This window comes from Thermobia domestica, chromosome 2 (assembly GCF_964235325.1).
Source record: "Thermobia domestica chromosome 2, izTheDome1.hap1.1, whole genome shotgun sequence".
NCBI lineage: Eukaryota > Metazoa > Arthropoda > Insecta > Zygentoma > Lepismatidae > Thermobia > Thermobia domestica.
This window is the reverse complement of record NC_137455.1, coordinates 193,126,026-193,152,050: the sequence shown is the minus strand read 5'-3', so window position 1 is coordinate 193,152,050 and position 26,025 is coordinate 193,126,026. Positions and strand designations below refer to the sequence as shown.

At 35.2% G+C, this 26,025-nt stretch overlaps 1 protein-coding gene across 1 annotated transcript in view; it reads right to left on the bottom strand.

Moving 5' to 3' along the window:
* Positions 1–25,897, bottom strand: part of LOC145678338 (alpha- and gamma-adaptin-binding protein p34-like) — a 54,628-nt gene extending 28,731 nt beyond the window's left edge. Inside the window, exons 1-2 of the mRNA XM_081748369.1 lie at positions 25,674–25,897; positions 7,399–7,589 (exon numbers count right to left, since the gene is read on the bottom strand). Coding sequence (XP_081604495.1) covers positions 7,399–7,589; positions 25,674–25,740 — 258 coding nt within the window. The 5' untranslated portion in view covers positions 25,741–25,897. The remainder of the gene's footprint in view (positions 1–7,398; positions 7,590–25,673) is intronic.
* Positions 25,898–26,025: the final 128 nt, after the last annotated feature.

Here is a 26,025-nt window from a genome sequence, read left to right as displayed (position 1 = left end):
CAATGTAAATAAAAACGATTTTTGATGCTCCTCATAAAAGTTGGGTTTCTGTTTCAGAGAAAGGAAAGTAGACTATTGTATCATTAATGCCATAACAGTTAACTTTCTTATGAGTAAATACTCAAACGAACACTCTTCACCCTTGATAATCAATTTTCCGAACCAAATTCAATAATGCATGCAAAAAATTTAAAACATTTAGATTAATCTCTAAATCACGTGCACATACATACAAAACATTCCTATGCTGTATCAAAACTATTATCGGATTATTTTAAATATTCTTGCTCTACAAAAGGAAAATCGCAGGAACAGCTAATCATTTCAGGGCGCAGAGATGCGAGTTCGATTCCAGCTTCGTGATAAATAATTTATGCGAGAGCTTCTTTCATATACCGGTACTTCCGTCTTCCTCAGTATCGACGTTTCCTCCATTAGCTTCCGCAGTATACCTGCAACACTTAAGACCTACTTTTCACTAATAATTGGCATTGCTTTTCACATTTCCCTATTTCGTTACACTAATCAGAATTCAAAACAATAAGAATCAATATCAGAATTCAAACTTAGCTTCTGCTACCAAATTATAATTTTACTACTTCTTTCGATACTATTTATAGCTTTATTTTACCCAATTTCCACGAAAACCTTCAACTTACATTCGGAATAAATGTAATGAAAATTAAATTTTGGAAATATTTTTGGCAAAAATCTGGCCTTTCTGTGGTTCCTGGGAGAAATATACAAAATACTAGAACTTATCATTGCTTATATTAAAATGTTAGAAGGAAAAGCTACGTTAATTTTAGCTGTTGTAGTTATTAAATAATTTACTTACTCAATGAATAAAATAGTTTACTTACTTCTTTCCCACACAAACGGTAGATAAATTCTAGATTTTCTTTGAAACGGCAGCAGAAAATGGCCAGGCAACAAATGGGAAACTTCGGAGAGAACTCAAATTAAACCACAGTTCCCTCCGAAGTTTCCCTTACGTTACCCAGTTAGTCATACTGACTATATGGATTTCCGATACTGAAGAGACCCTAAGAATAATCGAATTTTCGCAAACCTTGCTATAAATAAATAAATTTTAAGACACATTTACAAGAATGAAAAAAAAAAATTAATATCACTTACTAAATCAAATCACGACAAATCCAGCTGCAAATACTTTATGATACTTCTGCCACATGCTGAAGAATAGTAATAGTATTGTGAATAGTAATTGTTATTCAAATACGAAACTTCATATGTATATATATATATATATATATATATATATATACCGGTATTTCTTCAATCTTCTACTGCCAGTTATGAGATTAAACTTTTTAAATAATTATTCTATTCAATGTTGTATCTTACCAGAACAGATCGTCATTTGAATATTATTTGTCACATACGCAAACGCTCTAAAACTAAACAAGCAATATTACTGTACTCCCAGGTAAGACGAGCATACATTTCATCCCACCGAATCTATGAAAAAAAAGAAGAAAAAGAAAAAAGGAAACAAAAAAATTACGACACAGAAAATGAATTTAATAATGAAGGCGTTTGCAGTTCTGAGTTCTTTCTTTTAAGTCCTGCCTGATTTAAATACTTGGCTAACCTGGACGAGTCACATAACTTCTGTCTTCATATTATCTTCTATAAATGTGTACAATATTACAGAAAAAAAGAAAAGAGAAGATCAATCTCAACGCGACTGCGCCTTTTATCTTTAATGTACGCGTGCTTAATTCATTACTATATATAAACCTGAGCACGGAAGATTTTCCCTGATTTTCAGTGCAATGAAAAGATAACAAACTATCCAAACAGGGTTGAAAAAATCATAAGGAAAAAATCAATTGTATTAATATTTTAAACTTATACCACTTATTTTTTAAAACGTAATAAAATTTAAGTGTAGGAACAAAAGTTAGATTGGAAGTTTCCTGATGTTTATGTTGTTGTCTGCAACGTGTTTCTCATACGTAACGAAAGTAATAAATGTTTCAAAAAACTTGACGGTAAAATTGTTACCATGAGTCTTAACGGATGGTCAAATATTCACAATAAACATATAGTGAGTGCATAACTATTAGTTGCGATATAGAAGTATTTCTCTATGAAACAGTAGATACAACAGTAAAGTGTATACAGGACAATTGTTTACAGTTCTCGATCAAGTTCATTACTGGCAATTATCAGCAGCGACTGCATTCATCGATTAACTTAAAAAAAAAAAAAAAAAAAATCCATTGTGGAGAACGATTTTTCACACAGATAAGTAGTTCAAAAGTGGAAAGAATGCCACGATCAAATTTATGCAACTGATAACACTGTTCAATTTGAAGTTCAGGGGCAAGGGTTTATGTGTCGGCGTTAAAGAGATTTTGAAAAATTTTGATGTCGTTTGCAATTGCATGGAAATATTAAAAACAAAACACAAAATAAGGACCCAGAACTTCAACTGTAAAATCTACCGAAAATGGTGTCTCAGTTTGCTGGCTGAATGTTTGCCATGTATTAAAATGCGTGAAACATTTTTATTTTAACTGGGACTGAAACAAAAAAATTTTTGGAAGAAGGGACTTAATGTGAGCGTCTAAAGCAAACACAAAATGGTTTCCTCATTTTAATTGTATATGTTTCATATGTTTAGTTAGATCTACATAAAATATTAACTTCCATAACAACTCATTGTTATGTAACTCAGCCAGAGGTCGATTCTTTTCATTTAAGAAATTTTCGATTATTGTTCGGAGCTCAAAAAATACTGTTAGAACTTTTCCACAGCTAAGCCAGAATAATGCAGTATATAATATGGTACGTCATTTCCTCCCATCTCTTCAATAAATTCACGAAATTGACGATGACTGAGTGCATATAATTTGACATAATTAACAACTGACATCACTGGTTTTAAAACTCCTGACATATCCAAGCACTAACGTCAATTACCCGCTTCGATAGGTTAAAATAAGAAAAATTATAAGTATGTTCCGTTAGTCAGTCACTTTTTACTATTACTGAAGCGCTCTCTGATATCAGTCATTTTCGATCATTTTTATATACCTCCCCTTCTCCTCCCCAAAGTTGGGGGGCTGAATTTCGGTTTAAACGGCACCGAAAGTGTCACTGTTCATCTCAGCGACCCCGAAAACTATGGATTCGACACTAATATCGATCATTTTCGATCAGTTTTATATATATATATATATATATATATATATATATATATATATATATATATATATATATATATATACCCCTCCCCAAAGTTGCACCGTCAAACTGAAATGATAAAAACCACCTTCAAGCCCGATCCTCATCTATGTTGAAAATTTGATCGAAATCGGTCTCGTAGTTCAAGAGTTATTAAGTCACAAACACAGCTACTTTCATTTTTATAGAAGATTCTCCGCACAAAGACTGTTGACGAATGGTGCAATGTACGATTAATGGTTTTGAACCACTGTCATTCTCTATGGCCTTTGATACGAGAACATCTTTATTTTTCCCATACATGTTTTTGACGCCACCACCAGTAGTGATACACTTTATTTATTTTTTCATTAAAGATTGTTTTTCTGAACAGCACTTTCAACTCCTTTAAAAATATCTTCTAAAGTCGTGCCGTGCATGTTATGAATGTCAGGAGGCTCTTCATACTTCATAATTTTTATCTATCCCTCGAATAAAAAATAACATATAAGCAGTATCTGGAACATATATTGACCAATTCAGAGCCAAGGAAAACCACTCTAAGTATCAATTTTTGTCAGACAATTAAGATAATATATTTGCTACAATATCATCTACTCTTCGAGTCACAGTGTTTGCTGACAAACTGATGTTTTTATATAAATTAGCTTTTTCTGGAAACATTTCTTCTGCTGCTGCAATCATGCAATCCCTGATTAATTTGCCGGCAGTAATGGTTTCCCATGTCTCGCTATTGAATGAGTTACATGGAAATTAGTACGAGTTGCTGCTTCTTGTTCGCCATTTAATTTCTTCAAGAATTGCTGATATTTCAACACACATTCCAAAGAGTCATATTTTTTCTAACCGTAGGCTTCCTGTAAATGTGGAGTAATTCTGAGAATATTTAGTCTCATAATGACGTTTTATATTGTATTCTTTGAGAACTTATATTATTTTATTGCAAATTACACACATTGCCCTATTCTTATTACTTGATTCAATCACGAAATACTGATATCCCCATTGTTCTTTAAATGTTCTGCACTCACCATCTATCTTTCATTTCTTCCAAATTTATACAAAGTTACACAAAAGGCACGTAACTTCAAAATAATGGTCATTACCAGAGGTGTTCATCCTCGCGAGGGTTCCCTCACGAGGGCATCCTCACCCTGAAATTCCCTCGCCCACAATGACACAAGGGCGAGGACAAATTCTCAACACGAGGGTGAGGGCGACGGACAACTGTCTTCGCGAGGTCAATGGACAACTCGCTTCACGAGAACGAGGGCACGCGAAGAAGGAGGACAAGTTTCCTTAACAACAACTATTTTGGAATTTGCTATTTGACCATTTTTGGAAGGAAGTAACAATTAAAATAACATCTGCCATGTCCCCTAAACGAAAAGACAGCGTCAAAGCAAGATTATAAATTGGTTATATTCTTCTTTTCATTTAATTGCAGTAAAGAATTTCTCTTGTGTACTTCTACATAATTATTTAAAATAATAATGCAAATAAAAATAATATTTACGTTTCCCATAAATGTTTCTGGATAGAAATAGTGCTACGTTTAGAAGCGGGTGTGCCTCAACTGTTGCCCTGCCTGTGCTAGAGACTTTTTAGATAAAAAAAAAATAATAATAAGGTTTACACTATCATGTTTAAAGAGTGCTGGTAGACAGACAGTCACTCACGTCATTCAGCAGTAATGACATAGTCTTAAGAGTGCTGATACATGCACATACATAATCAGTGAGAGAACTAACAGAATGCAGTAGATCAAGTGAAAGATACAGTAGATCAGGAGAACAGAATGCAGTAGATCAGACTTTACACAATAGTACTTATCACTTTTAGCTGTAAATGCAGCGTCATGAAGAGAAATTGGAAAAAACTCAACAAATGTAGTAATTTCTTAGATATTTTTTTGTTTGTACCTATCGCCATCGAAACTAGCGGATCATGGAGGAAAGAAGGTCTTAATTTCGTCAAGGAAATAGGTCAACGAAATCACAGAAATCAGACGACACATGAGCTATTTCCTTCCTAATACAACATATTAGTATGGCAGTACATCATGAAAATGTTTCTGCCATTCTTGGAATAAATCCCTACTGGTAAAGACTTAGAAGATTTTTTTCTCCTGTAACATAGTATTTTTCATCGTTTGTTTCTCTATTCATCTTGAACATACTTCTTTATATTTTAAACCGGATGGTTTTGATATGCATGTATATATACTTACCAAAACTTGTATTTGAAATCTATCTTTAACGAATATATACTATGACTTAGTACATGAAGTAGATTTAAATAATCCGTATGTTAACGGAATTTGTCGTCAACGAAATTTACCTTTTTATATGAATCATTTTATATGTATCATTTATTGAATCGTATTGTATTGTTTAATAACAACCAGTAGTGGCTATTAGGGTAGCATGGGGCAGTTGCCCCTACTTTTGCCACCACACGATTAATTAGTCACAGCCTTTTGATTCGTAATTTAGTACTGGCAAATTCGCACCCCCTCCCTCCAGTACTTACATTAATCGCCTCCACTGATAACAGCCTATATATAAATATAATAGTTTAGCGCCCGAACTTGACCGCATCTGTAGCAGTCGTCGCTACTTTGTCTGGGGTTCGTTTCAACCGCGGATAATTTTTGAATTGAGCAGGGTTGACGAAGCTAATGTTCTAGACGGGATACAGTTTTTTCTTGTTTGGTGTTCATCCTCACGAGGGTGGACCTCTCGACAGCACCCTTACTCTCACATTCCCTCGCCCACAATAACGCAAGGGCGAGGACAAATTCCCAACAGGAGGGCGAGAGCGATGGCCAACACCCTTCGCAAGCGCGAGGACTAACTGCCATTGCGAAGGCAAGGACAAGTTTCCAGGACGAGGGCGAGCGAGGACGATGGGCAACTCCCTTCGAGATGGCGAGAGTCAACTGGCACTACGAGGGCGAGGGTGACTGAGGTGGGAGTAAAATGAAGACCTATTCTTATTACTACCATTACAAGCCGCGGCTCTGAATAAACAGAATGCACTGTGATATTTTCCATAAGTAGAAGCTTTGCTTTGTTATAATTAAATATAAACTAATTATTTGCTGAGCAAAACTATATATTTTCGTTAAAATTCAACACGTGTTACAGTTTCGCCAACTAACTCTTTGGCTTCATCAGACACTATCTGATGAAGCCAAAGAGTTAGTTGGAGAAACTGTAAGACGTGTTGAATTTTAACGAAAATATATAGTTTTGCTCAGCAAATAATTAGTTTATATTTAAGAATGCACTGGTTTTATTTATTCACAATTAAACACACTGTATTTCACTAAGAAACTATAGTCACAAACACACACTAGTCGCATTTCGCTTTTCAGATCACACTTGTCGCTCAGAACTCAAAATTTGCAACTGTCCAACTCTCGGTTGTCTCCCGTATTCATATCACGCGTCCCTGATATTCGAAAACATTCGAAAGTACTCGAATCGTCCAGACAAACGATCACACAGCAGAACTCTTCCAGAACATGCTCTAGTTCTCTATTTGCTATAAGATGACACTGTACATTTCCAGTGGACAAGCATAATTGACGTTTTGTATAATTCCGCCACTCCCCATAAGATAATGCTGGCGCTACAGTATGTTGGTATTATAAACTAACTAGGTCTTAGCCCTTGAGACTTAGCGCAGAAGTTAGGTTAGTCCTCAAGCTAAAAAGTTTGGGAGACCCCTGGTCTAACGGGCATAGCTGTAGGACGTTAAAGTAAAAAATTTCACTTCATTTTTTTAACGTGTGAAATTTCCTATTACATAATTTCATATTTATAGGACATGAAATGGTTCTAATTGACGTTCTTTCAAAAAAAAAAATGATTTTTTTATTCAATAACGACAAGCATATTGTTTCATCAATTCTGAAATAATAATAATTATAATAATAATAATAATAATAATAATAATAATAATAATAATAATAATAATAATAATAATAATAATAATAATAAGGCCGGTAATTACATTCATGTAAAAATATACTTCAAAATCTGTAATACAATTATGGAAGGAACAAAGGTCTAATTAAACAATTAATATCATTTTGATCTATTTTATAAATCTACTTCCATAAAAACATACTCGAAGTACCTATAAAAATAAAGGAATGTTTCACATCTCACCAACCTTATTGCTATCGAAGTTAATAATAACTGCTTCAACACTGTCAGCAAACTCTCTATTTCCTATAGTCTTGCTCGGTACGGAGCACACATGAATATCAGTAGTATAATATTTAGTATCAATATGCCATGGGTACGCCTTAATATTATCCTCAATTAGTGTAGAATTCGGAAGTTCACCAACATCCAAAATTACTGAAAAAGATATAGGAAATTAATTATTACGACACTGTAATAATCCATCAGTTTTAAAAAGTTACTATTAGTTACCCAGTTTTAACAAGTTCTCTCGCATCATCTCCACTTCAGTTCAACCACAACAATTCCTTTTGGTTGAATGCAGTATATAAAAAATTATTCCCCATACTTCCACTTTACATCCACTCAGCGAAGAAGCAAGGTTTTATTTTATATTACAAGACTCTAAATACGTTATCATTTACTCTTTGAGATGTTTAATGTTGTAGTGCGTTTATATCTTTACAATAGTGTAGTTCAAAATAGACATAACTGAGAATAACTATACTACACTCTAAGAAATATAGACCTATCTTCATACCGTATTTTCTTGTTTATACATTAAGTAACATCAATATTTCAATCCTCACCGAGATTAATTTTGGGATCAATTCACTCTATTTCGCTGAAAACTTAGAAATATTTTGTAAGGAAATAAAGAGATGATAATAATAATAATAATAATAATAATAATAATAATAATAATAATAATAATAATAATAGTGTGAAATAGGGTTTGTATACATTATAATTAACAGCATGATCAAAGATGTACCAGTGAAAATACCAAAACCGTTATTTATGAACTGTGGTTCTCTTCAGCTTGTTACTGGACAGGTATAAATCAACCTAAAAATTCATAAGTAGGAGGTAACTGATTTTTTTTTTTTTTTTTTCAAACAAACATTGAGAGATATTCGTTTCCTTTATACGACAATACAACATGTAAAATCCTAAAGAATGAAAGTTAACAAGATTCCAGCAAAACAAAGTGAACTGATCACGAAGAATATGGACGTGAGGATTGAAATAATGATGTTACTTTAATGCATAACCACGAAAAACACAGAGGTAGAAGGATGAGCCTAGTATTTGTTATATAATATGTATCCTATATGTATATCTTCCATTAGTAATTACTATACTCTATTACGACATGTTAAAAGCAAATAATGAAGTCGTACAAATATGGATGATCCCTCATTATTATTATAGTTTCATATTTAAACTACGAAATGTAGTCAGATAAACCTTTTAGGTAATAATAATCAGAATCGTATAAATTAACAGAGCGAATATTAATTCAATTTTTTTTTTTTTTTTTTTTTTTTTTAAATTTAAGACAAATAAAATTAGTCAACCCTAACCTACATATCCAAAGGCTCGGAGAAAGAAAGGAAAGAAAGGCGTGCTTTATTTTTATTATTTCTGTAAATTGCAACTTAAATGGAAAATTAGTATTATTTTCTCCCCTAACATGGAACTACTGTATTTTAGAGGAAAAGAAAGAAAGAAAATGTTTCATTCCATTGGAAAACCGTAGTGACGGTAAGGAATTCATTTTCAAGAAATTATTATTTGCAACATTTACGCATGAATTAAACTTCAAGTAGTCCGGTAGCTTACAAGTTATACCAAAATTACGATGGCAGAACGTACGTTATCCTACTGCCACCTCATGGGTGCCAAATGAGGCATCAGCTCGCTTAACTATTAAAGATATATGTTTACACCTGAGTTCTGAACAGTACGAAGGTTCTGAACAACAGGAATATATTTAAAAGCTGTGAGATACTTTGTGAAGACGTCCCGCACTTGAAATTGCCATTACAACGTTTATGGCTAGCTCCTCTCTCGGCAGGGTTGGAATCTTACCTAGCTCAAAAATACCCCGTGAGCTTTTTTCGGATAAAGCCCGCATAAAAAAATACCTCCAAAAATATACTTCGAAACTTGCAAACTACTACTACCTTCAATATACTTCGTTTTTTCAATCATGCTTCTTAGAACACACCAAGTTTCAGAATTGTCTTAAAATATGTATGTATCAATAGAACTCCAGAAGAGCATTTCATTAAAGAAAAATATGCTTAGGAAATATGCATACCAAATTTTGTTTGTACTCGATCATATTTGATGTAACGGTGTTAAACTCAACTGTAACCTGGACCCCAAACACCAATACTACTATATTCCCCTTGTTTTTGTAGTAAATACTTGGGTATTAGTATAAACAAATAGTAAAATGTCTTTGTCCCTGTGTCAGTTAATTACAAATCGAAACGCTTCGCTTTAAAAATGTAATTACCTCTATTTTCTCAACACGACAGTTGGAGGTACTAGCTCAATGTTTGCCTGGGTATTTTGAGGGGGAAAACTAATGAAATCTTCAGTTCGAACGTCTGACCCAGCGATTTGAATCATAGGTGTATTAGGGGATTTTATTCCTATTTTATAAAAGAAGAAATACCCGTTCTTCGCACGGACAGAATAGATTTATGGACGAAATTTGAACCCCCTCCTTCCCTTAGAATACGCATTTCAATGAAAGTATAATTATAAAAATCCGTAACATAATTTATTTTTGGCATACATTTTGAACTCCTGTACTGACTTAGGATCAGGGTGGAAAAAAAACACGATTTTTTTTATTTAAATCACTGGTACTTGATTAAAAAGACAGTAAAATTTAAATGTTAATTTTTGTTATTTTCTTTTTGATAAGTTCCGGAGATTTCCCAGTTCCTTTAGTTAGACTAAAAAGTAAAATTGGGGGTTTCCCGATATTTATGGTGTGTTTTCTGAAAAGTGTTTCTCATACATGGCAATTAGTCAGGAGCAGTACATCATTGTTCTCCCAACCTGTAAAAGTGATGATCACCTTGATCTCGGGAGTTCAAATCTCAGTGATTGGACGAAAGAAAGAAATCGTATGGTTTTCTTTCATCTGAATTCCAACTGCAAGCGAGAAGAAATTTAATGCAAAATGCAAGATATGCAGCTCAGAAATGCAAGGTCTTGTGATCCGGCTCAAGAAACATTTAGAAGTATGCAAAGCAGAAGCACCAGTGGAAGATTTTGGGGGTGACGAGAGTGATATTAAAAATTGGCTAATTTTGTTTAATATATGTAAAGAACGTCGATAGAAAACAGACAAAAACGATACAGAAGGAAGTAAAAAATGTAAATATTAAGAGAAATGTAGAACACATGGTCCAAATTCTCAAGCCGATCTCTGTTGCATTGGACATAACTCAAAGAAATGAAACAACAATATCTGACGCTGTAGGAATATGGAAATGTTTTCACGAAGAGACGCCCTCCAAGACAAAGAAATGGAAAATAAATATGAAAACATGTATAAGGAAGCATTAACGCCTGCCTATTTCTTGGCCTACCTTCCCGATCCAAAACAGCGAAAATTCAAACTGTCGCCAAAAACGATTTAGCTTTGAAATTTGCAGAAGCTTGTGTGGTACTTCTCTTCTACCCATGGTAATTTCAAGCCAAGTCTCCTCCTTTCTCAAGTGTGATGTTCACTGACTAAGTTCTACAAAGTGTAAAAGGCATTGAATGGTGGAAATCACATAGAATTATGCTTAACATAGAAGAACGAAGTCAATTACGCAGTTGTTTACAGCTTCTGCTTCATCTGCAGAAGTTGAAATATTTTTTTCTTCTTTTGGTTTTGTATAATCTAAGATACGAAATCGTTTAGGCACTGTATTCCCTGAGGGCACGGTGACAGTGGAAGAGCGCATACCTCTGGTCCGTGGAATCCCCGGTCAAGTGAGTTCGTGATGGACATCATGTTCTTGGGTTTTGTCGGGGTATTCCCCTTTCCTCCCATTTTCTCATTCCACCAAATCTTCCACCATTATTCACTTGCTTTAATCGCCGTCTCCCTTAGCCAAAAGAGCATAATCGTGGAACCTTAACTGAAAGATTTTACATTACTTTCCTTGTCCCTCCACTGAGAATATTTTGATGCAGTCGAATGTACATCATTTGTTACTGGTGATGCTGAGAACACATGTGGTGTGTTACCTTTATTTCTGACTTTCTGCATTTATTTAGAATATTGTTTTCATTTTTTTATTCTTATTATTTAATTTTTAAAGTGCTTATGTAGAAATGGGTTATACGAAAACTGAAATCGCGACGTGTTTTTGTTATTAAATCAGTTAAATTAAAAATAACGAGAATTACATCATGCCGTATTACAACCTTGTGAATTCCGCAACTTGGAAGTCAATTTCTTGTCCTTTCACACGCTTTCTTTCCTTTCTGTTTTTATTTTTGGGATTTTCTTCCTAAATATAATTAACTCATTGTTTTTTCAGTATACACATATCCTGTTTCAAATTTTTATTACTTTAGGAACCATGACGGGAAAGAAATTTGTCCTTATGTTTGGAGGACTGGGGATGGGGGAGAGCATACCATGGAGTAAGCGAAAGGAAGCTATTGTGCAGTTGCTATAGAGCATTCAAAGTAACACTGATGATTGATGCGCCGAAGGTGTATGAGTGCTAATGTCTTTAATTACTGTCACTTCCAATGTAGTCCTGAGATGAGATTTTCCTCACATACTTGGCTCTTCTTTTGTAATTGTAACCTAACTTTTTTTTTTTTCGAAGGTTATTAACACAATATCTATTATACGGGTTAGACTTGGCTCAGTTGAGGAATTTGTACTCATAGTCATTATCTTGTACGTATTAAATAAACTATGCGTGTGTGCACAGGTAAAAAATACTTCCTTTAGTCTTTAGAAATATACTCTGCGACCTTCAAAATATGGGAAAACACACTTCAACAATCACAATATTCCAAAACTTAAAGAAATAAACTTGCAATGACGGTTAGCACCGACTCAATTTCAAAGACAACAGCGGGAGACCGTCAGTGATTACCTTGGCTCAAAATGTTTCGTAGAGCGCACAAAATGTAAGTAAAAAGAGAAATCTCTTACACCGGATTTCCTATTTACTAGCAAATTTGATCAAATTGACAGTTCTGAAAAATGTGTCTGTATAGTAAGGAAATCTATGTCACACATATTTGTGTAACCCAGAGGTAGGGTTGTTAAAAACCCGATAGAAAGCCCACTGGGGTTTGGGCAATATTGAGCTTTATTAAATCTTCTATGCACATTTACAGCCGTGTTTCTCCTTATAATACCATTTAAGCAATCATGTTCTATTGTACACATGACACTGTGGAGTTTCCTAATTCCAAGTCGCACAAAGAGAATCTGTGAAACCCTATCCATATTTCTTGGGACAACTTTACGTAACTGAAACTCGCTTATATTTCATTTTTTTTTTAGAAAGAAGGAACTGAACAATTTTGTAGAGTAACAAAGAGTTGGGTACATCTATAGTCTCCTTTACGGGTGTACATAAAATGTCTGTGTAGCGTATATGATGTTTCAGTATGACTCTGGAGCGTTTGGAGCAATTTGAACCAAACTTGGTATGACTTATAACCTGGAAAAATATACTGAGTGGTGACATGTAAAAGTAACTGAAATAGACTGATACCAGTATCAAATCCATAGCTTACGGGGTCGCTGAGATGAATAGTGACACTTCCTGTGCCGCGTAAGACACCCTCTAACCCTTACGGGCGTGACATGAAAACGACAGAAATTAGTGTTGATTGCATATTTTTTCGAAGTCGCTGAGATGAATAGTGACACTCGATGACGATTAAGGCCAAATTCAACCCCCATCGGCATAGAAATAAGAAAGAATGAAAAATAAAATGTCCAAAATCAACCTTCTCTGTTGTTTGTGAACGCATCACGGGGAAACAACCGACGTATGTGAAATGAATTTTGGAACACAGTACCTCTCTCAAGCTGGATTCTTGTCATGTCACTGTGATTAAAGAGTGTATCCTAAACTGCGTTGTTTGATTTAAATCGCATGATTTAGAAGAAAGAAAAAAAAAAAAAAAAACGATGATTTAATTTTTTTTTCTCAACTGAAATACTTTTGAGCATCCTGAAATTCCGACCGAATTTAAATCTAAAATTCCTATCTTAATCCGTAGTGTGTAGCGGTAGTGATGCCAGCTAATAGGATCAAAAGAAAGAACGGTCTTAATAGATTACTTTGTTTATGTGTAGTGATGAAAGTTAGTTTATGATTGAAGTAAGATACATACTAAGATCAGATCAGATTATCGTATTTCTTCGAATGTAATATTATTGATCATTAAATAATGTGACGAATTATAATTACTAATCGTGTTTGTTTGCTTATAAGTAGATAGCTGTCAGACGATACCATTTAAGAAATCTAAAATTAACATTTACCCAACGTCGCCATTGCTGTGCTGTTTATTAGTTCCAACTCACATATTTTAAGATCATATCAGCTAGGATGCAAGTTTAGACCAAATATAATTTCCTATGATAAAAGTTCCTGGGCCAAGAATTTTGACAATGTAGGATTCATTGTCAAAGATAATGAAGAATTTAGAATTCAATTTTCACAATTTTCTGTTCAGAATTTTACATACCATGTTTGGTAATATACCTATACCACAGACTGCTTTTTTTTTTCTGTAACTGCAATTTACCGTAATAAGAACCCTGAAAAAAATATTTTTAAGAAATGGCATTCTTTATTAGAAACTAAATGTTGTTCGTTTATGACAATGTCTACGTCCTGTGCTAAACTTCTCTCTAGTAACTACTAAACCATCTTACATACTGTTGTATTTTGAAATGAAATGAAATCTTTGAGTTTTACGTCCCACGGTTATGCGGTTTGGCTAAAGGAGACGGTGATGATGAGTATTGAATGAAATGGTGGAATGAAGAAAGTGGGAGGAAACGGGAGAACCCCGAGAAAACCCACGCACACGGCGTTTGTCCACCACAAAGTTCACTTGGCGGGGGCTGGGATCGAACCCTGGACCCCAAGCACCAGAGGTGAACGCTCTACCACTGAGCCACCGCGGCCCAGTGTTGTATTTTGTTGGTTATACTCAGTGTAGATAACTCGAAGTAATTTATTTATGTATAACATATAAACATATATAGCATATATTATATTGATATACAAGACTACCTAGAATACATTTACAGTTTTTAACCGGAAGATACTGAAGTGTAGCAAAACAAAATTAAATATTTACCTATACAATACATCTAGTGATTATTCCTCTTCTATAGGTAAATATAAGTGCAAACAAGAAATATGAACACATGACATTACATAAAACAACACTGATTAACATTATATAAAAATATACTGATAATCATTATGATATATTGCCAATAATACTCAAAATAACAGCCACCATAATTTCCGACTACTGTAAAGCATACAACTGCTTAAGCGATCAAGTTTACATATTTTAGGGGAAAAAGGGGAGGATAACACAATAACAATACTTAATACTAAATAACTATAATGTTAGCATTCAACTTATTTAGCTCCGTGTTTAACTATCTAACACTGTGAAGGTCACACATCACCCATGGAATTATTTTATTTTATCTTTCTTAATTTCGCCAAAACCACGCCAACTATGGAAGTAGACTCATCCTAATTAAATACTAACCTAGACTGTGAGCACAGAATTAAATTATGTTAGTCCCTAACCCCCACAATATTTAATCAAAGACATTTACAGAAGCCCACATAATTATAATATTGAAGTACATCAACCTCTCAAATGGACTACTGGAATACTAGTTAACAACTTTTATACACAAAAATTTACCGTAATATTAATCCACGAATTTACGTTTAAAAAAAAAAAAAAAAAAAAAAAAAGCCCTGATGGACACGTACAGAGGATGACGACAGGAAGTGGTTGAAGCGCATACGAATAAATTAATACATACGGGTGCTTAAGTGAGTTCAAGGCTAGTATTTCATTATTAAGTATGCATCCTATCAGATCATTAAGTAATGTAAACTCATCATACACAATAAAAGTTAAAAAGTTGTCAATAGAAATGAGAAGTTCTAAGGTAGCTGCTAGAAGACGATTTTGTCCAGAAGTACTATATTTTAAGTTAGTATTTATGGTTACTTTTACATTACACGCTCCAGTTCCTCGTACTCATAAAAACGTAGGGTCGGATTAGAGACATGTTGGGATAGATGGCGTCGTTATATCTATACAAATAAAAATATAACTATTGTGAGAAAAACACCTAACGACCGGTGTTAGGTGGTCACTACAAGCTAGAATTAGGGACGTACCGATACCACATTTTCACCGATATCCGATACCGATACTGAAAAGGCTGATGCTGTCGATACCTATACTTTTCGACATATTTCTTATATATTATTAGGAATTTTCAGAATAATGAAATGATCCACATAGTAATAGGGTATATTAGATATAAGGCCAAAATTTGACAAAGACGAAAACCAGAATTTTATATTAGGTTCCACGAGTGATAATGTACTTTGATAGTTACATTGTATTTACTAGTCTCCATGACATACATATAATGCAAACGGATACTATCGTTCAGGGTTGGCAAAAACCATGGTTTTTATTGAAAAAAAAACAACAAAAAAACGGGTTTTTTTGTTTAAGCCAGGTTTTTTTGGTTTAAATAATTTGCTCTATGTATTCATGTCACATACGGACAGGAATAAGTTTGTTTCGCCTTGGTGTTATTATGTAACAACCGGGTTATACTGGAAGGAGTTACATAAGCTTAAATCGGGATCCAAACCGCTTCTCGACTTACATCCGAGAGAAACTGTCCTCCATTTGAACTCGGAACCAGGACTAATTGGCCATAAATGCAACACGTCTGCCGACTCACTCACGAAGGACTCGTGATAAAAATACGTTGTACTAATCTTTACTTAGGCCTACTTGTTAATATAATTGTCAAGAGTCATTTCAGAAGAACAAAAAGATAAACAGTTGCAGAAGTGAAACCATTATACAGAATTACATATGGGCAATTTCAAAGTACTACAGGGTACAGAAGAACTAATTTAGTCCAAGTTAGTTAACAACGACTTCTATTAGTCCAAGTTAAAAAAATACGACGACTTAATTTGCATATCAGTAAGAAAAGTGAATAAAGATACGAATTATTTGAGTCCACTTTGGCTCAGACACATTTATACATAAATAGATAAAAAAGATACTTCTCATTTCACTAAATGCCTCTCGTGGGGTTTGTATGACCCCCCCCCCCCTACACACAAAAAAAATACGACATTTCGATGTATTTTATCAATAGTAAACATTATTGAAACGAAACAATATTTAGAATTTTTCTTTGATTGCAATTACATAACAATAATAACAAACTATAAAAAAATTACAAAACGAACATTCATAAACTTATATATATATATAAAAAACTTGATTTTGTAGTATAATCTTTTTGAGTAATGAATGGGGAATTTAAGTCTGAATATAATACAAATAATATACAGGAGTGAAACGTGATAACCCACAAATGTGTGTTCATCAAGATTTTACAAATACTTACACATTTATGAACATTTTTCCTTTTTTGGTTTAAACCAACCAACCCTGCTACCGTTACAAATTTTTATTATTTATAAAATTATGCGTGCTGAACCAGATGTTGCTGTGTATACCATAAAAAAAAAAAAAAAATAAATAAAAATAAAAATAAGAGGGCTATTTAAGCGAAGTCGAAACGATAAAACTATTTATTAACTTCAGAACTAATTGTTCTTAACCAGTAAGTAGGAGAAAATAATGACAGAGTGAGTGTCTTGTGGGTTTCTTCCATAGCATTTTCCTCAGAATCGAAACCTCTGTCTTGTTTGAGATTCAATTTACGGGTCTCCTATCCTGACCATGGACGCCCGAAGGGAAGGGCAGGGTGGATCCCCCCTGGCCCACGAAAATATAAACGTAATATAGCAAACCACGTATATTAAATACCAGACGTAATACAACAACCATGGAATGGGTGCCCCCTAGAAAATTTTCTTCGGGCGCCCATGATTTTGACTGAGGACCTTTGGCTTTTCTTCACCACTATTTTTCGATCGAGGGACTGAAAATATCAGTTGAGTACGAGTAGAGAATATTAAAGGCGTACACATGCATAAAGAAATTGATTGTACAAGTGATATTAAATCAACTTTAAGTCTAAAAGAAACCGATAAGTGTCACTGTTAATATTGAAAATAGCTCGGAAAATGTATCGGTAAATACAGGGTTTTCATAAAGTCTGGACGGATTTAATTTGCTTATAATTTTCATAAAAATGCTCATAATGATATCAAATAAAGTGCAAACTGTAGCGGAAGGATTAAATTTTTACTTGGCAACACTGTTAGATAAGCGGCAACTCTGAATACGTTGAGAGAGGGAGGGCAAGGGTCAGTTTCTTACCAAATTCCATCCATTGTTGTTTCAATGTTGACTGTTAAAAGTAAGTTGTAAGCTGTATTGGTGTATGTGTCTTAAATAAATAAATGAAAAATTCCTCTGAGAAAGCTATTTTTTTTTTACCGTATCAAAGATGGCGTCGGTGAAAGAGAAAGCGCAATGTGTTATGTGGTACGCAGAGCTAAAATCACCAATTCTGGTGTGTCGAAAGTTCACCAAAGAGTTCAAAAAGCCGGCACCGACTGAGAGTGCAATCCGAAAGTGGCATGCTAAGTTCTTGGAGATAGGAAGCGTCCTGGACCGTCCTCGAAGTGGGAGGCCGCCAACATCGCCTGCAACAGTGAGCAGGGTAAGGGAAAGCATCATCAACAGCCCACAGAAGTCGATTCCTAGACGGTCCACGGAACTCGGAACTTCTGGCTTTAGGGTCATGTGAAAACGGAAGTTTATGCAAAGAAGCCAAGTGGTTTGGAGAACTTAAAGGACAAAATCAGGGCGTCTGTAGCTGGCATTTCGGATCAAACACGGCGGAACGCTGTGAGTGGATTCCAGCGCCGCCTAAACGAATGTGTGGACGTAAATGGCGCCCAGTTGGAGGTGTGGCGGTGAATGAACTGAGCTGGTGCAGATTACAGGTAAAAATTTAATCCTTCCGCTACCGTTTGCACTTTATTTGATTTCAATATGAGCATTTTTATGTAAATTATAAGCGAATTAAATTCGTCCAGACTTTATGAAAACCCTGTATTGGTGTCCATTTCCCGATACCGATACTCCGAAAAGTGGCCGATATCACCGACACATCGGTACATCCCTAGCTAGTATTGAATCTAATCCGCGTTTGGGCAAGACCAAGCAGAAGTGCTTGCACGATAACGAATCCGTAGGGAGTAGGCACATTAGTGAAGGTGAATACACGTATAAACAAAGATTTGATTGTTTCATTATTACGTTAAATCTATGCAAGAGTGAGTATAAAAACGCAAAGTTGCTAACAAAATAACAGCCTTGGTTTCGCAGAAGGGGACCAATAACATTGACACAAGAATTTTGATCTAAAAAAAAAAAAAAAACTTAGATGATATCATTATTTTTAATAAGTTAGGTTACAAAGCACTCTTCTGTGAAATCCAAAATAAGTAGTACGTAGAATACTCCTCTCTTTTTTGACATCTCGTCAACCTTCACGAAAGAAAATTCAATTGAATGGATGTCAGTGCTCAGTGTGACGACCGGAGTCATTACTAATTTAAGAATTATTTTAGTTTATTCAATCCGGTGCAGATTGATTGTACAGATCCACAGATTTGTAAAGTTTACAGAAGATATTTTAATGAAGTAGTATGTAAATAAACAACATATGGTGTGATTTTACCTGTGAGATGCGTATGTACGTGAAAATACATTAATGGAAGTCGAACCTGGTACGCACGTATTCGCCCATAATGTAAACATTGACAGATGAACAATTTCTAAAATTTACAGAATAAATTAGTAACAATATTGTACCAGACCAGTATGTGAAAATCGAAGCATATTGTGTTCTTACGTGCAACAAGGACTTGTACGTAGAAAAACAGAAATCGAAATGTAACATATTCGAAACATATTTACCTTCATGTAGCCAATGAGAACAGTGTATAAAGTGAAATAGGTGATTCAGGGTATACGAAAGTGAAGAGTTAAGAAGCGGAACCATTGAAGTATTGGTGTAGTAGTATGTATACACTGAAAGATTATTTATCGTGTTCATGCTGGAATTGTGAATAATGGCAATAATGTGTGATATTGTACATAAGTATCAATGTAAATTAAGAAGGAAATTACACCTTTCAGAGATTGGGAAAGATAAAACGTTAGGGTTTAAGGTACCTTCATTTTTTGTCACTTTTAGGTTCTAAAAGAAATTATTTCATAAAGTTCCTACAAGAATGTAAATTAATAAAGGACACTGTGACGTGCGACGAATGCATCGAGCAAATAACTTAAAAAAAAAAAAAAAAAAGGAAGTGGATTGTGAAACGTTGCACAAAGACTAGCATAAGAACCAAGTCGCGGTTTGTGAAAGTAGGCTAACCATTTATGAAGTACTGGTTCTCCATGCAGAAGGACATAAGTTCGCAAAAGAATAGAGGAGGAATATCACTTCATTGGAAGCAATTTGTGCAAGAATAGTTGAATGCGTTACACAGAACAGTAGGAACGTAGGTGGAGCTGGGAGGACAGTTGAAAAAGATGAAAGCAAATTTGACAAAAGGAAATATAATGCAGTCCGTATTGTGGATGGGCAGTGGGTATTTGGTAGTGTAGAAAGAGAAGGTGGAAATTCTGTTTTGATACGAGGGCAGGAAAAAATAAATTCTACTGACATTAATACAACAGCGGATAGAACCGGGATCGACGATAGTTAGTGATTGTTCGGCAGGTTACAGAAACCTCTCTACCAAAGAATATCCACCTTTGACTGTGAATCACAGTTTGAATTTTATACACAGCGTAGGTGCTCATACAAATACTGTACAACGAATGTTGAGATCAGTCAAAGGAAGTCTTCCAAGACATAATAGACAGCAGGAATTAATAAACCATCTCACCCAATAGCCCTATATATTTAAGAAAGAAGCTTTGACACAAGGGGAGGCGTATTTCTGAAGATCTTATAAATCGTCAGCACTTACAAATCGAGTGGTAAGAGGTGGAGACAGAAAAAAGTAAGATCCAGATTTGTAAGTGAAAGTATAAATGAAGGGTAAGGTTCTAGAACACCGGGCCTCCTTCCCATTTAGCTGTAACAAAGACAGAAAACAACGTGCCAATCGCGGCTCCAAATTTCCTTCACACGCTAACGCTCGCTCGGCAATACTATGTGAATTTCTTTTACGCGCATACCCACGATCACTGACGCACCTGCTCCCTACCGACACCCAGAGCGGGCTCCCTGCTTCGCTTCTGCCCAGATTCCGTTAGATATCAGGGTCAGTCTACGTTGAATCCTATGTTCAATTCTCGGTCGAACCACAACCCTTCTTTCATGTGTAAACCAAGTAGCGGTTTCGATGTCACTTTAAAGCGAAAGTCTTCTTTCTAACCTCGGTATTACATAAAGATGTTAAGCCTAAACATACGAAGAGAAGCTAAATTGTATGTTTTTGCTTGCCTAAATGCTTGTTATATAAAGAAGCAAAGGTTGCCTAAATGTATTGATAGACATTGGCAAAATTTATCGACTACCTACGTAGCTTCCAACATCAGCTTGGATTGGACTTCATTTTAATTTTATTGAATGATATCTACATACTAAATTTGGAATTTAATACCTCAGTTTTAGCGTTTTATGATACGTTGACCTTAGATTTTACATGCAAAGCAATAACAGGATTTGCTTTGCATTTAAAGTAATAACAGGATTTTCCCAATGGCTAACGCGTGAGTTCCCCGATTTATATGTAATTCTGTACAATGGTTTCACTTGTGCAACTATTTATCTTTTTGTCCTGAAATGACTCTTGACGATTATATTAACAAGTATGTAAAGATCAGTACAGCGTATTTTTATCAGGGGTCCTTCGTGAGTGAGTCGGCAGAGTCACTGCATCTGTGGCCAATTAGTCCCGGTTTCGAGTCCAAATGGAGGACAATTTATCTCGGAAGTAAGCCGGAAAGCTGTTTGGATCCCGCTTTAAGCTTATAAGACCCCTTCCAGCATAACCCTGTTGTTGCACAACAGCAAGGCGAAACAAACTTATTTCTGTCCATATGTAACATAAATACATAGAGCAAATTATTTAATCCAGAAAAACCTGGTTTGAACCCCCCCAAAAAAAGTTTTTTTCTTTTCTCAATAAAAACCATGGTTTTTGCCAACCATGGATACAAGTCATACTCGAAGGAGAAAGTAGCCAGGATCAGTGCTGCAGTGAAGAGGAAATTGCTGAATGTACCTTCTATCAATGAAGACAGTGATACTGAATGTGATTTTCCTAAATATGTCAAAAAGATATGTGCAAGGTGCACTAGAAAAAAAAAATAAAGGTTATGTTGCTGACCCTTGTGCCTGATAATTGCGTATAACAAAAACAAAGCAGGAATTTCAGGCCCCCAACTACATTGTAAGACAAGCGAAGATACTTTTCAAAGAAAAAGGTGTCTTGTCGAGCCCTGACATGAAACCCGGGAAAGACCAATCAACGGAAACTGTTAACTGTGTCAAAGACTTTTATGCAAGTGACAAAGTCAATCGAGTGATGCAAGGAACTAAGGACTGCATTTCTGTGGTGGACAACACAGGTACTAAAGTTAAAGTGTCCAAAAGACTGATGCTTTGTAATTTACAGGTGGCCTACGAACTGTTCAAAGAGAAGTTCCCAATCAAAGTGAGTTTTTCCAAATCTGCGGAATTGAGGCCAAAAAACTGTGTTTTTTTGCTGGTGAGAGTGGCATACATTCAGTCTGTGTGTGTGTACCACACATCAAAATGTAAAACTCATGATAGAAAACAGTAGAATGAAATCAATTACTAGCGGTAAGGTAACTAAATACAAGGACTGTCTACAGATGGTGGTTTGTAATCCAGCTTCTGTAGACTGCAACTTTTCAAAATGTGTTTCATGCTCAGGTGCAAACCATCTGGAACGGTCATTTGATGAAAAAGATATCAAGACATTTACCTTCCGTGGATCTCAGTCGATAGGTATAACACGGAAATACTCCAAAAAACAGTTCTCGAATTTGTGAACCTATTTTGTGAGAGGCTACCTACCCTACTTCGTCATGACTTCATCGCTAAACAAGAGTTCTTTTTTACGTAATTTGAAGGAACACATACTGGACACAGAGGTGGTTGTTATTTGTGATTTTTCTGAGAATTACTCACTTCTTTCGGAAGATGAAGCACAGTCATACCACTGGTCAAATACACAGGCCTCAATTCACCCTTTTGTTATGTATTTTAAACAGGATGGATTGAAACATCTCAATTACGTAATCGTATCAGACTACCTGCACCATAACACTACTGCTGTCTACCTATCCCAGACAAAATTGATTCAGTCCCTGAAATCAAAATTTGAATCATTTCCTAGTAAAATGTATTGTTTTTCAGATGGGTCGGCTGCTCAATATAAAAATTATAAAAGTCATCAACCTGTGTCATCATGAAGAAGACTTTGGAGTTGAAGCTGAATGGCATTTTGCAGCCACAGTTCATGGAAAGAACCCATGTGATGGGCTTGGGGGAACAGTTAAGAGACTGGCAGCTAGGGCAAGCCTTCAAAGGCCATATGAAGACCAAATAGCAACTCCCAGGCAACTCTTTGAATGGGCTGACAAGAATATCTCTAATATAGACTTCACGTATGTAAGCCTTGAGAATACATTACAACTGCAGAACAAATGGCCAACTGATACAGTAGAGCTATAGCTATACCATGTACACAAGAATTCCATACTTTCATACCCTACCGGGGGAGACAAAGGAAATGTTAAATCACTTTCTAATTCAATCATTACAACCACCTATTCTGTAACAATTGACGGAAAGGGGGTTGCCTTCAGTAATATAAATGGATATGTAACTTCCATCTACGGTGACAGGTGGTGGATGAGCTATGTTCTGGCCAAAGATAAAGAGCTACAGATCATACAAGTGTCTTTCCTACATCCTTCAGGACCATCACCTTTATTTTCCTTTCCTACAGCACCTGATATACAGTGGATTCCCACTGCAAATGTGATCTGCACAGTCAATCCAGTCACACCAACTGGTCGATCATACAATTTACGAAAAAAGGAAGTGAAAAAAAATTGTGGAGACATTCTAGCAATTCAAGGCTTGCCACCAGACATAGTGATACAAGTCTAAATATTATACTAATTTATTTATTTATTTATTTTTAAGCAATATGTACATATTTTGCATTTCTCGCCTGAATATATGTGTTATGCACCGTAACTCCTAATTCCATGGAGATCCCAGAACAAAACTTTGGGTGATGTAAGGAGACATTATAAATTTACTTTGAGATTTGTTTTCAAAATTTTAAAACTGTCACTTTTTGAAAAAATAACCCTGAAATTTTTTTATAAAATTATGTTTCTCTTCAAAATAACTCCTACCAAGTAGCATCTCATATGAAAGCCTATTAAAAGAGCTTTTAAACCATACCACTCCCAGGTCTGTATCTTAATTGGTTGCTGCTCTGCACTTCATTAAAGATTTCAAAACGCATCCAACTTTCCCGAAATTTTCAAATTTCAAAATTAAATAACTTAAGAACCAATGGAGCAAGTGACCTATAATTTGATATTTTCTCATACGTTTATGAGGCCAACAACTGTACCAAAATTAATCTAAAACTAAACAGGTCAGTCTGGATGACTGTGTTGAGTTCATGTGGCATAACCCATCATTCATGTTTTTAGTGCCCACCTAGTACAGGTTTGTTGCTGTTTTGCACAAGACCCCTTAAGTGAATCTGTACCGGGGAATGCAAGTGCACATCTCAAAAATGATTGCTAAAGGTACAAGAAGTGGATGCAGAAAGACGTATATATTTCACGAATTTATGTATGGATCCGTACAATCAATCTTCAGGAAAAAAAAAAAAAATATTCATTTTTAGTGTAAACCACATTTACATTTGATCCTCTTTAAAGGGTTCAAGTGCTATATCGCGCGGCGAATTTTAGGAAATTTACCGGGTCAATTGGAGAATTTATTTAAGTTAGTGAGGAAGAATGAGTGAAAGTCATGTAAGAGGAATAGTAAAAGTTAATATCTTTTTTTTCTTTCTCTAACGTAGCACTATATGAGAAGGAGGATGAACTATTTCACAGAGAGGTACACCTGTTAAGATATAGTAACGCGAAAGGCAGTGTGGAAATGGTGCCTGTATGTGAAGGTATGACGTATCATGTGTGAGTTATATAGAACTATTCCAAAATAACGAGCAATAGTCAATAAACTGTTGTACACATACGATCATCTTCTTGAAATTGGAAATGTTTACAAGCCACAGTTTGGAAGGTAAGTGACTTCTAACTCAACAACAACGCAATTTCTCCATAGTGTACAGAAGCTGTATTTTATGTTAGTAATGTTAGATTACGTTACATTAGGTTAGGGGCATAATAAAAAGTACAATGCAAAAAGCCAACCAACCGGTGCTAGGTGGCTACTAAAAGCATGAATGCTATCTAACCGAGAGAACACAGGGCAAAGCTGGTGGTTCCGCGCGGTAGCGTGGGGGTGCGTCCAAAGGGAGCAGGGGCGTATGCGATGGTTAGTATACGCATAAGCGAGGGTAGTGAAAAAATGTGGGTTTTGGCAATCATATAAATTTCAATAGGACTTGTCATTATTTATACTAGTAACGCTTCACTTGTAAACATACAGGGCATAGTATACATGAAGCTGCATGAGTTCCCGAAGGAGCAGGACGCTCATACATTTCGGGATTATTCATTGAGTATGTACGAACTTACAAAGGGGGTAACAAAGCGACTTATATTTACTTATCGCCTGATACGAAAATAAAAAAAGAACGTACCTGTACTTTATATCTGTATGTGTAGTGCCCTTGTACTTTATCTATGTGTGTGGGGGGGGATTTAAGGCATATCGCATGTCTTGTGCACATGAATACTTCTTACTATTGAACTACGTACAAAATTTATGGTACTTCATGTAGAAGTGGTAATAGAACACAGAAGAAACGCAGATCAGAGGGTTCTCATGTATACTATTACCCTTAATCTAATCCAACCGAATGCAGTACATTTCGGTACATTTTTTTCGATTTTCAAATTGGTCCGGCGATACAACACTATTGCCCTTTAAAGTGTTAATAACACTAAAGTAACTATGAAATAACTATTTGACAAACTTACATTTCACAATATCGTCTGGATCTGTATCACTACAACTCATTACAAGAGCAGAAGGTACAGCTGCCATTTTTACTATTAGATTTTCCTCTGTATATTCGTACTTTACATTTACAGTGTGTTTAGTGAAATAATAAAGTTTAAAGAACAGAATAGCTTCTATGTACGTGCCTAACCAAATGTTATCAACCGCATCCACCTAATGCAGAATTCAGTACTCAATTGTTTTTTGCACCAGGCAGTGCTGCCAGCAAGACTCCGCTTTCTGCATCAGATCCAAGATCAAACCACCACTACTTATAAATGTTATAAAAATCACTAACCAGACTTTCCAAACATTCCGAAGCGCAACAAG